The 11,811-nt window shown below is 40.4% G+C and overlaps 1 protein-coding gene across 1 annotated transcript; it reads right to left on the bottom strand.

The window, feature by feature from the left end:
* Positions 1 to 166: 166 nt before the first annotated feature.
* Positions 167 to 8,428, bottom strand: tmem62 (transmembrane protein 62). The gene is made up of 14 exons (XM_085257124.1): positions 8,277 to 8,428; positions 7,915 to 8,119; positions 7,502 to 7,613; positions 7,228 to 7,365; positions 6,760 to 6,805; positions 6,231 to 6,372; positions 5,885 to 6,009; positions 5,460 to 5,582; positions 5,206 to 5,361; positions 4,945 to 5,104; positions 4,482 to 4,680; positions 4,188 to 4,283; positions 3,836 to 3,954; positions 167 to 3,012 (listed from the first exon to the last, which is right to left on the bottom strand). The coding sequence occupies exons 1-14, from the start codon at positions 8,312 to 8,314 to the stop codon at positions 2,692 to 2,694; spliced, it is 1,980 nt and encodes a 659-aa protein (XP_085113250.1). The 5' UTR covers positions 8,315 to 8,428; the 3' UTR covers positions 167 to 2,691.
* Between the last annotated feature and the right edge of the window lie 3,383 nt (positions 8,429 to 11,811).

Genomic DNA, 11,811 nt, shown 5'->3' with positions numbered 1-11,811 from the left:
AAATGACAAAAACACATGTTGGACACAAAACATAAATAAGGGTTGGCTCAAGGGTTTTTTCCATTACTGCATACAGTATGTTTTTTTAAATCTGTCTTTTTCACTGTTTTGCCTCCGTGTTCCCTTCTGTGTAACATCATTTGGAAATGAATGAATCTATACAAAGTTATTTACTATAATGAACATTTTTATTTCACAGCACTAGAAACCATTAATAAAATAAAATAGTGGTCGGCTCTAATTTCAGTTGTCACAAGAAAAATATGTGGCAGGTGTAAAATCCTCATCTATTCAATCATATGCTTCAGTGTTTGAACACATTACAATATACTCCTTGTAAGAGCTGAAATGGTTGTGGAGGCATTGTCAGTTTTTCTTGTGTAAAGTACAGAACAATCACATCCAGACTCATTATTAACCATAATCATTTAGTGGCATTAAACTAATAAACCCGTCTTTTAATAAAAACACAGTTCTGATGCTTTGTTCAAAAACAAAACAAAACAAAAAACATTCCCATGCATAATTTTAAAGTGAGAGTGAAATGCAGCACAGTCATGATTCATCCATATTCATTCATATTCATTCAACACTGCCTCCTTGTGGACAGATTACACAGCTTGACTGAGGTACTGAGCATGATTAGAGAAGAAATCCCTAATAACAAAAGTCCATAATTTCTAAATATCCATCTGTTTCCTGTTTGTACACTTGGTGGTTCTCCTATACAAATGAAGACTTGTCTGTGCAGAAAGGGGTGGAAAAAGTAATTAAACCACTGTTATCAAGACGGCACATACTTTCATTTATTTAGTGTCTGGCAGCTGTTCTAGTATTAAACCATGAGGGTCAGATCCCCACAGTTCTTGCTGTGTATGGCTGAGGATAAAAAAAGAAAATAAAACACTTAATGTGTCTTTCAACACATTTCTGTACTTCAGATGAGTTCTTGTAGAATCCAGGCGACTGCTACTGTTGAGTAGAAAGGACTGAAAGACTTAGTTTACAGTTCCCACAGATTAGCAATCTGAGCAACATAGAGAAAACATGTTTGTACGCGCGCACACACACACACACACACACACACACACACACACACACGCCGATCAGTTCAGCGTTCCCCAATATTTTCACGGACCGGCCTTTAAGGTGTCGCGGATAAATACAACAAAATAAAACTAGTACTGGTACCAGAAAAAAAGAAGATTTATTCATAACACACGTGAAAAGACCCAGGAAAACCGAGTTAACGATAAAAACGATAACAAAAATAACGCTGAAAACCGATAAAAACCCTGAAAACCATACATTTCACACCTGAGCCTCAACCCTCGCGGCCCGGTACCAAACGACTCACGGACCGGTACCGGTCCGAGGCCCAGGGGTTGGGGACCGCTGAGTTAGATCGACTTCAAACACCAGGAATGCTCTAAAATCTTTTCAACCACACTCATCCTGACAATGAAGAATACTTTCCAGTGCAGATTTAAAACACCAGTGGGGAGAAATAAAAATCACACAATAGAATAAGAATGAATAAATTAAAAAAAAAAAAACAGCATAGCGCTGGCTCATCTCATTTCACCAAAGCTATTAAAACATTCATTTCGTTTTTTTTTGTTTTTTAGCCACCACACATTTGGATTGTTTAATGCGGGTTTAGTTTACTGAGCTACTCTAGGAGTACAAAAACATTGTCCTGAAGTACTACTTGGACCAGCTTTTTGTTCAATTGCTCACATTCCTGAGAAACAAACAGCTGCTTTCTGTAGTCATGTTTAAAGGAACATGAAAAAAGTGGAGGCGGCTTCTCTGTGTTTTGGTAAAGACTGGCGTTAAAGTTTTGATATGAATATTCCAATGTGAACATTGAACAGTACTGGCAGTTGTTTAACTTGAAAACTAGCAGTCATAAACCTCTTGTACACACATCAGCTACAGTACTTGATTAATTTGTACTTCCCTTCATGTGATTATCTGTAATTGTGTGTAAAATTTACTTGAGAATACGATCGTCTAGGTTCCACTACTGGCGTGACCTTCACAAGATGTAAAAGGAAAAGGATATAGCATACAAAAGGTGGTTCAATCCTTTCTTATGCACCGAGTTGTTATCAGAAGGTAACCACAAGGATCATTTTGGCACATCCAGCCTTCGTTAGCGTATGAAAATGGGTTTAAAGAGAAAAGAAGAAAAGGAAAGGTGAAATCTTTCTTATTCATCCTTTGGCAGTGGTGAAGTGGCATTTTGGCCAAGGCAACACTTCCAAAAAGTGCTAAATCTCAAGTAAATGACTCAGCTTAAACCACAGGAGAATACAACTCTAATACAGTATACTGTCAACAGCAGCATACGTTGGACTAGTCTGTCACATAGCTCAGATTGGCTAATTTACCCTTTAGTATCAAAGGTATTTTTTGATTGGTTTTTTTACACTGTACACATTGCTATGAATATGGCCAGAAATGTGCTCGCCGGTGATTTACAACAACATGCATATTAAGTAAACAACACTATCTAGAAACAGGATAGTGAGTGATGTACTGTGAAGTGGCTTCGGATAGAGGAAAGAAAGAAAGGAAGGGGCTGCTTTGCAGGGAAAACTGAAGCTTGCGCCGTGGATAGAGACAGCAAAATATATCTGAGAGTCAGGCTTGAGGGGAAGCAGCGGCGGTACCGTGCAATTACTGTCAAGAGGGAGAGACGCTCTTGCTTGTGTCACGAATGAGAGAGGCGGGGCTTGTCCAGGCGCGGTAGACCAATAGCAGGCTGAGCCCTAACGCCCACGTGCGCACAGGAGACAGGAAAAAGGCCATGGGGCCATAGGTCTCCAGGAGGAAGTAGCAGGAATGGGCCTGCCAGGTGAGGAGGAGCAGCATGAATAGGTGAACAGCCAGAGTCCTCCAGCGGCAGCCCGGCCGCAGGAAGTGGGATCGGAAGGTGTTGCCACGGCAACGGTGGTGGAGGCTCCAGCAGAGATAAGAAGTGAGGGGCATGTTGAAGAAGAGGAGCTGGCAGAGAGGAAAGGAGTTTAGTTGATGCGAACAGAACATGCATTTCTAAATGAAGCAGTACCCACAGGTTATATCATAGCTTCTAGCTTTAGAGAGGGAATGTTGTAATTCCCCCACACATCTGCATGCTTTGTCCTTCCTCTTTCTGGTTCATGAAGGGTGTAACAGATGAGTCTTTAGAGGAAATATGTTGCCACTCTACTAATTGTTTAAAAAGGACCTTATAGCTACCATTCTCTCTCTTCTCCCCAGCAGGCAAGTTTGTTTAAGCTTGACTTTGGGTTTAATTTTCTTTCTGCCACTTTCTGCCAGATTTTGCCACTGTATATTTACTTTCAGTTTAAATAAAGAATTTTCAGTTCTCTTTAACTCCATTATTTGCGACATTGCCCAATTATGTCTGACCTTTGATCCAGTTCGTGGCAATATGACCCAACCAGTGATTTTTTCCATCCTAAAGAGTTTGTTTTCAGGAATCATGATCATCATTATTATTATTATTATTATTAAGTACTTTAGGGGAACTTCTGAAATGCTCCCTTCATTTCCATGTCACTGATTTATTTTTCTACAGGTCCTGACCAAGCTTTCCACCTCTAAGGGTGCCACAGTGTTGACAAGCTGTTAGTTTTTCCTATCCAACAGTCAGTGCTGGGCAGGAAGTTCACAGTTCCTAAGAGTTGCTGAAAACAAAATTAATTTAAATGTAAAGCAAATATGTTCAGTAACAGTCTACAGCTGGACATATAACATGTATGCACAGAATCACAGAGAGGCTAATGTGTCCAAAACAAGGAGGGAAAAAATTCAATGTTCTTACTTGAACAACTCCAACCACATAGGTGAGACTGCCCTCTAGGAAATGTCCATCAATGAATACTCCAAAGGCAAAGCAGGCCCCACTGTGGCCATCAATCAGCTCTCCTATGAACCACGGGCCTGAAGGAAGAGAGGAATGGATTACAGCAACATAGGAGAGATTACTGGGTAATCTTGTAAAAACCAGATGTTATTTGTACATTGCTTTGTACAAACTTCAAATCTGGCAATCACAAACAACTCTATTGTTTATTACACATGACAGATACAGTGTAGAATGGCAGATAAAATAAAATTTTTGACAAAGAGGATGGAAAAAGTTAAATGGGAATAAGGCACAGCATTAAACTCACCTAAGGCCGTGCACAGGTTGAACAGTAGCAGAGAGTAGTAGAAAGTGTCTATTTTACTGACCAAGCGGAGTGACATACACACTTGAGAGGTCAATCCTGTAGACATAATGAAATACCAAACATCTATGATTGCGCACAGTGCAGAAAGACTTCTTATAGTGTGCATTTTAAAAGCTGACATTGACATCCTTATTGAGAACCCTGTCTGTGTCTCAAGTTCAGTGCGACTGAACCTGAACAGTCTGTTACATTATGATGGTGTATTTATCTGAAGGTTAGTCAGAGACAGCTCACCTCTGCCCGAGAGAATAGGCATAAACCTGAAGGCCATGAGAACACCGATATTCAGCAGCATCATGAATATAAAGGCCACACGACCCAGGACGTAGTGATCTGTGAGGAGGATGAAAGACTGCACGAAGCCGAAGGTAGGAGTCAGATCGCCCTCCAGAGTAAAGTGCTGCTCCCGCACTGATGACCGGCCTGCCGCGTCCTGACTCACATGCACATGTAGAAAGACAAGAAGTTCTTAGTTTTTAGAGAAAGGTAGGAGCATTTTTTTAAAAGTATGAGAGTACAACAAACCCCGAGCCACCAGTGGGTGTTTTCTAGCTACAATTCCCAGACAGCAAATCTAATACAGCTATTCATAATTCAACAAAGGAAAACAAATCTTCTTAATCTAATAAAAGACCCATGAAATATTCAAAAGTCTCAGAACACAATAAAGTGGAAGATAAATGAATGTTGCACCGACCTCCACTTTAACTCTGATTGTATGCAGTCCTGTGAGGTAAAGAGATGGATCCCATAGCAGAACATAAAGGGGGCCTCCAGCAGAGTGACCTTTCCCCAGTGGTTCCCCATCTACACTCACATGCACCGCAGTGATCGGGGCCTCTGAGAAGGCCAAGATCCTTCAGAAAAGGAAAGAAAATGAATTCTTAAATATTAGAAATTGAAATTCATTTCCACTGGAACATAAGAAAACAGAAAATTCAACGCATAGACAAAACACCTGATGTGCGTCGACCTTCGTATCCGACCCAGTGCCTCCACCCCTGGGTGCAGATATTGTGCATCCTTGGGGTTCGTGATGAGCACTGCAGGCCACTGCTCAAACCTCAGATCAGAGAAACTCAGCAGGTCATGGTCAAAGGCCAGAACTCTGTACCTGTAGAAAGATGTTAGAAAAATATGGGCGATAATACGACAGAAACAGAAATACAAGTAAGAAAATTACTGTTAGAAAGACCTATTGAATATAAACACCTGCGATTGTCCATCCAGTCGCCCAGCTCCAGCTCCAGAGTGCCTTGGGGATGCCGGCTGTGCAGCACAGGCATGAGGCCACCCAGAGTGTGCAGATGGCCGCACAGATATGCAACTGCAGATCTTAACACAAAAACGTAGAAATTTTAGTTAGACTTGTTAAGTGTCTGCAAACAGAGGCAGTTGAAGATGTACGGTACTTTACTCCACAGCATGAATTTGAAACATGCAGCCAGTCAAAATGCTTCTTACTTTTGTTTTTTATCATTCTAAGACTGAGACACAATTTTAGCTTGCAGCCAAAAGGAGGAGGTTGCTGAATGTTTGCACCATGACGTGATGGAAAAAAGGTTTCATTTCCTCAGCTCACCCTTAAAATAAAAATAGGAAGAAAAAAAAGATTCAAAATCGGGGATTGTTCTTGCCTCATCATGTCTCGTACTCCTGAAGAAGGAGAGACGATGGTGGAGGTGGTGTAATGGCCAAACCAGATCGACTGGTTGCTTTTCAGACTCTCAGCTCTGAACGTGTCCAGCAAGTCCATTTGAGTCTGTCAGATATGACAAAAAAACGTCATGTTTATGAAAACTGACAGCTAAGCAGATACTTTCGTTATTGCTACTCAGAAACTAAAACACTGTGTGTTTACCGTTTTCTTTCCTGTTTTCTTTACCGTTTGTTGGACCACATTTTCTAACAGAGGTCCTTCAAGAACTGGGCTCTTTCTAAAGATCTCAGAATTGTTCATGAAGAGATGTTGCACAAACTCACCTGGTTGAGAATACCAAAGAAATTGTACGGCCTCTTGGGGCCTGGAGTCAGGGTGGCATCCACACAGACAAAGGAGTAGTTGCCAAAGGGGGTCGTGTGAACGTAGTGGAAAGAGCCTACTTTCTGATTGGCTGAGTATTTCCTAGAATAAAAATTGAGAAACGTTACACATGAGCATCAAGCTACTGTACAGCATAAAACAGATTTTTTTAAAATAAATAAATAAATGCGATCTTTAAAGAATATCGGGAAGATTAAAGACCAGCCAGCGCTAACAGAAGCATCACCAATGTCACATAAAACATGAAAAGAAAAAAAAGAAAAAAAAGAAACAGCGTGTTCGTGTAGGTCCTGCTTCTATTTTTGTCGTCAGGATGTTCACATAGCTGAACTATTAATGGAAAACAAGTCTGCAACTATACTGGTTTAAGGGCGTCAAATGCCACAGCATACTCCAATCAGCTTTCTCTTGTTGCTGTGAAATGCAGTAAGGGGCTATCCTGGCCATTTACTGGTACTTTGTACTAACCTGTAATAATTGGTGGTGCTGTCCAGTGAAATAATGTTGAAAGCATCTGTGAGGAAAAATGAAATAACTGTGAGATTAAGCAGTGTACAAGCTGTATGGGAGTTGACCGATGAACTATTCTTGTACTGTATTGTAACAAAGAAAAATCTCCCTTTACTAAAGGACCCACAGATAAACATCCGGGAAACACATCAGCAGCTGTAATCAGCAGCAGAATAGTTGTCAGAGCCACTGCAGATCCAATGAACAGCTTTCCCTTTTTTTGACAGTTACAAATTCAGGGTGTCTTGTTTCACATCCAGTCACAGACAAAGGGAAGGGGAGGGGTAGAACCACTTCCTGTGGGATGCTCCATGGATTCTTCTGAAAATCTTAGCTGTACACTCGGCACACTGAAGATGTTTCAGCTGAATCAGTGAGCCTTGAGAAACCATAGTAATTTTTTTTTAAAGTGCCATGGTTAATCACCGTGATTTCCGCGGATGTCAATCCACTTGGTGCGCTCCATTACACGTGACCTCTTTAGGATGTTGTGGTACGCCTGCCACTCCACCTCGTGCTGGAGGGATCCCACCTTACTCTCTGTTTTAGCATCAGTCAGATCCCCTGGGGTAAAGGAAAAAAGGAGGAAATCTCTGTAAGCAAACTGTCATCTGATGGCAATGCACGAACTTGAGCCACACCCAATCAGTCATATTATAATGCAAAGAATTTAACAGGAACTAGTTAGAGATCACTGTACCTGTTGCAAGCACAAGAGCTGGTTTGATCACCTCTATGGTGTCGGTGCAGAACTTTTCAAAGTCTGGGATGCGCCTTGGGTCATGAAATCGACTAATGTGAATATCGGACACCTTGAATTACACACACACACACACACACACACAAATGGAGGTGAGGGGTAAAGGCAAATATTTTAAATGGGGCTCTGTGACATTTTCAGCTCTTGTGGTATAAAGGCTATAGAACAAGAGTCTGGCTCAGAGTTGCTGTGTTTCTGTGTTGAAACACCTTTTCACCCAACATCGGAGCACTTCTGTGGACACTGACCCCTTTCTGTCAATCATTCAGAGCTTAACCCTAACACAAAGTCAAACGCCTGTATTGTATACACACTAGATGTAAATAATCACTACAGACGGAATAATAGCCCACCTGTACAAACCAGAATATATTGTTCAAGTGTTCGCCGGGAAATGGTGGAGAACTCCCCTTAGATTCAGCTTCATCACCGACAGTCGGGTGCTGAACGCTCCGTTTAGGGTGCCAAGCCGTGTCATAGCTGTCCAGCACCCAGGAGGTGATGCACGCCAGGGCCAGTCCGAGGATAACCAGTGCACCAAACAGCTTCAGCATCCTCCTGTAGTGGCGAGAAAGGGGGGCTAGCTGCCGCTGTCTATCCCGGACAGAAAAAAAGCTAGCTACTGGTGGAAACAGCTAAGGGCACGAATCACACTAACATTAACTACAGATATAACAGACAACTGAGCTACATGGCTAAGAGCTAAGGCTCAGACCGTTTCTGTCGCTGCCATCGCGGCCACACGGGATGCATTGAAGTGCGTGGTTCATTCACAGCTCCGTTCAGCTGCCTTCGGAGGCGGAGGAGGTAGCACGGCAGGTTAGCCAGCAGCTAGCTTCCTGCCTACCAGCTACCAACACAGCTCTGACCGGGTGGAAGGGGGGACGTCACCAACAATGACGAGGCAGCGTTATGACAGACAGAGCTCCCACTCTGACATTGTTTTTCAGAGCTCGGTAATGCTAACACACCTGCCATCGCGAGGACTTTCGGGAACACCAAAGCAATTGTCAACTTCGGGTTTTTGTAATCATTTATTCTCCAAAACCATTTTTAAAAAAGGAAATAATTAAAGCTTTCGCACAGTTTTTAACTATGCCATTTGATATACGGAACTGCAAACGCTTGACAGGAACTGGCTGATATTTGAAAGATGAATAAATGAATAAATAGACAGATGAATAGATGAATACATTTATTTTAAAGATAGAAAAAAGGAAAGGACCCTTCACTTTATATTTTTTTCTGTCTTTTTCTGTGGGGCGGGATTTTGTAAAAAAAAAAAATCCAGCTCGAGCATCAAAGATACAATTTTTTTAAAGCATTTTTCAGTATTTATTTTCCACATCTTTGCTCAGATACACCCATTATATAATAATTCAGAATGTTACAAAGGCAATAGATCAAACCCTTGTGAGGTAATAAAACATTTCTGATCATTTTATCAATCGTGACATGGCAACAGGGTTTAAGTTAGAGTATCAGGGTTGCAAAAAATGACTCGCCTGAATGGATATATCCTTTTATTTGTAGATTATGACATATTTGCGACAAATAAATACTCGGGACCACAAAACTGTTGTTAATATAATAATATTTTGTATTTTTTTAATATGCATTTCTTATGTTAATGTTATATGATAGCAGGGTTGCAAATCAGCACTAGTATTAGTGTTTTATCAGAAAAAGATATTATCTGTGGAATTTAATGATCTGTGAAAATCAAGGATGTATTTATGTAAATAAAAGGACAGAAACTCTGAAATGAGTTTGTCTTCTTTTGATAACATGGGCAATGGGTTTGCAGTTAGAGTGACACACTCAGTCAAAATACGTCAAAGAGGACTGACCTTTGGTCAACCCATGGTGCTAGCACATGACTCAACCATGTCACTTCTTCTTTGTCAGGTTGTCTCCCTGTTTTCGTCTCTTCCTCCTCCAGGCTAAATAGGTTTTGGTAACTGAGATGCATATATGTTGTGAATGGTTTCCTTTTAAAAAAAATATGCTGATAGTAAATGGTTTGATATTTCTAAATGAGATCTTCTCAGAGGTTCTCAAAGGCCATTTTGTATTTTTAAATAATGTTTTTCAAACCAACAATAGGTTTACGTTTTGTCTCAGGAATGGTGTATTTACACAGCAAATGCATACCTTAGTATTTATGAATTCATTATTTTCAAATTATGGCTGGGACAGAAAATGTCCTGCAATCGTATGTTGACCCAGATATCTGCAAATAGGAGGATACTTATGGCTGTGGCTGATGTTTATCTGATGTTCCACAGCACTTTTGTGCGGGCTAAATTCTCAAAAATAGTGTGACAAAGAGCTTAAAGGCTTTAAAAAATACTGAGAATTCTTTGATCCCCTGACAGAAAAGAGAGAATAAATAACAAAAATAAAATGAATGAGAGTACACATTAAAAGAAAGTAAGTCAAAGTAATCATTGGAATAAACCTAGTAAAACTGCTGTTCAGTTACAGTGCATTGCATGATGCCAATGACTAATCTCAAATGTAATTGAATCAAAGCTGTGCAAAACAGGAAATTATTAAGACTCGGTTTCCAAACAAATTAAACCTTCAGCTGTGCTGAATATACACTGTATAACAATTGTTCCACACCAATGCACCGTAGTGGTGCAGGGAAAATAGGGTGCACAGTGTGCACAGAGCGTGCTAGATAGAATCAAACAGAAATAACTGTATTGCAATCTTGCAGTTTTTTCTGCAGATGGAGCTATATTACAGTAATCTTGCATATCTTTTCACTGGATATTTTATTTTTATGCAGATAAAATGGGATAGTCTTTTTACAAACCACATTTTCTTAGGGTTGTATTTTTAGTATTTTCATTTTTAGTATGTTATTATTTTCATATGCAATATATATGTGTAAAAGTAAGGATTTAGAAACTGTGATGTAAATCTAACTCTACTGCAGTACTTTGCTGACATTAAATTTTCATTATTTATATGTGTTATGTCTGTGCCATGACTTCTGTATAACTTCATCAGTCTCTCCCATTGATGCAGATGAGTTTTGGCCCACTTTTTCTTTAAAATGTTGTCTCTGTTCATTGAGGTTTATAGGCCCTTGTTTATCTTTAGCTCTTTTAAGATCCACTAAAGCATTTAAATCAAGTTGAAGAATGCCCTTTGACTGGAAAATTGCAACACCTTGATTCTTTTCCAGCTGTTCAGTTTTAGATTTGTAGGTGGCCTTAGGGTCTTGGTGCCCAGGTCCTGTGGCTGAAAACCAAACCCATATCATAATGCTTTCACGGCTGTGCTTCATAGTTAGTATGATGTGTTGATATGCTGTGTTTGGTTTTGTGATTTATGGCCGCACATGTCCACTTTGGCCTCATCTTTCTAAAGGACATTGTTCCAGAATTCGTGTGGTTTGTTTAAATGCAATTTTGCATTCCCAAGCTGTGCTACTTAGAGAGAAGAGACTAGAGAAGATGGATTTTTTGCAATTTCCCCTATATCACACTGTGTAGCATTGTAATAACACACATCTGAGTCCTGCGGACCAGCAAAATGCCACAACCTCTGCTTTTATAGAGATGCTCACACTTGCTGATGATCATTTGATTAGCAACACCTTGCTATTACTTGCCCTCTTTAATTAGAAGTATTTTGTGTGCACTTGGCTTTTCACAGAACTCTATGCAGTCCTGTTTAAACTTTCTATTTCACATGACCGAAAGCAGAGTTTTGAGGTAACTTATTTACCCCAACTCCATTACAATTGTTTTACTATATCATCTTTCCTTTCTTTAGATTGAACTACAAGAAAATCACGTAATCACTACATGTAAATGCAACATTTTTTGACAATATCTTTGCTGTCGCACTTTTTTCTGTTCCACTTAAATAAAAACCGTGTATCGTATGTTTTGTATTGTAAAATACACTTTTCATCACTGAGTCTTGTTGTTTGTATAGCAATGGCGTCTTTTGCTTAATGCCGCCCCCTAGTGTTATTGATAAAAAACCGTCTTTTGTGGCCGCGTTCCAAACCAAACCGATTGTATCCTTCATATTATCCTCTAACATCATTTTCTCATATCTCCTTTGTACGTCCATATACGATGACACTCCGCATACGCTTTGGGCTGGGAAAACAAACGCAGACGCGGTGACTGCGTACTGCGCGTGCGCGCAACGCTAAACCGCGGAGACGAGCTTTAAAGAGGGCCCCCTCGCGCGCGTGGCCGTGCTGTTGCGATGGGCCGAAT

The sequence above is a fragment of the Mchenga conophoros genome, linkage group LG19 (assembly GCF_057382185.1).
Source record: "Mchenga conophoros isolate Kocher_MC1m ecotype Shallow Benthic linkage group LG19, M_conophoros_male_GT1.1, whole genome shotgun sequence".
Lineage (NCBI taxonomy): Eukaryota > Metazoa > Chordata > Actinopteri > Cichliformes > Cichlidae > Mchenga > Mchenga conophoros.
The sequence above is the reverse complement of the archived record's forward strand: the minus strand, read 5'-3'. Positions and strand labels throughout refer to the sequence as shown.

What these genes read in the sequence shown, in the direction of transcription:
- tmem62 (XM_085257124.1), bottom strand. Translation starts at nt 8,314, where the DNA reads ATGCATCCCGTGTGGCCGCGATGGCAGCGACAGAAACG. An exon ending in CGATGGCAGCGACAGAAACG is followed by an intron (nt 8,120 to 8,276) that starts GTCTGAGCCTTA and finishes TCGCCACTACAG; the next exon opens with GAGGATGCTGAAGCTGTTTG. An exon ending in ATGTGGTTGGAGTTGTTCAA is followed by an intron (nt 3,013 to 3,835) that starts GTAAGAACATTG and finishes CCTCTCTGCCAG; the next exon opens with CTCCTCTTCTTCAACATGCC.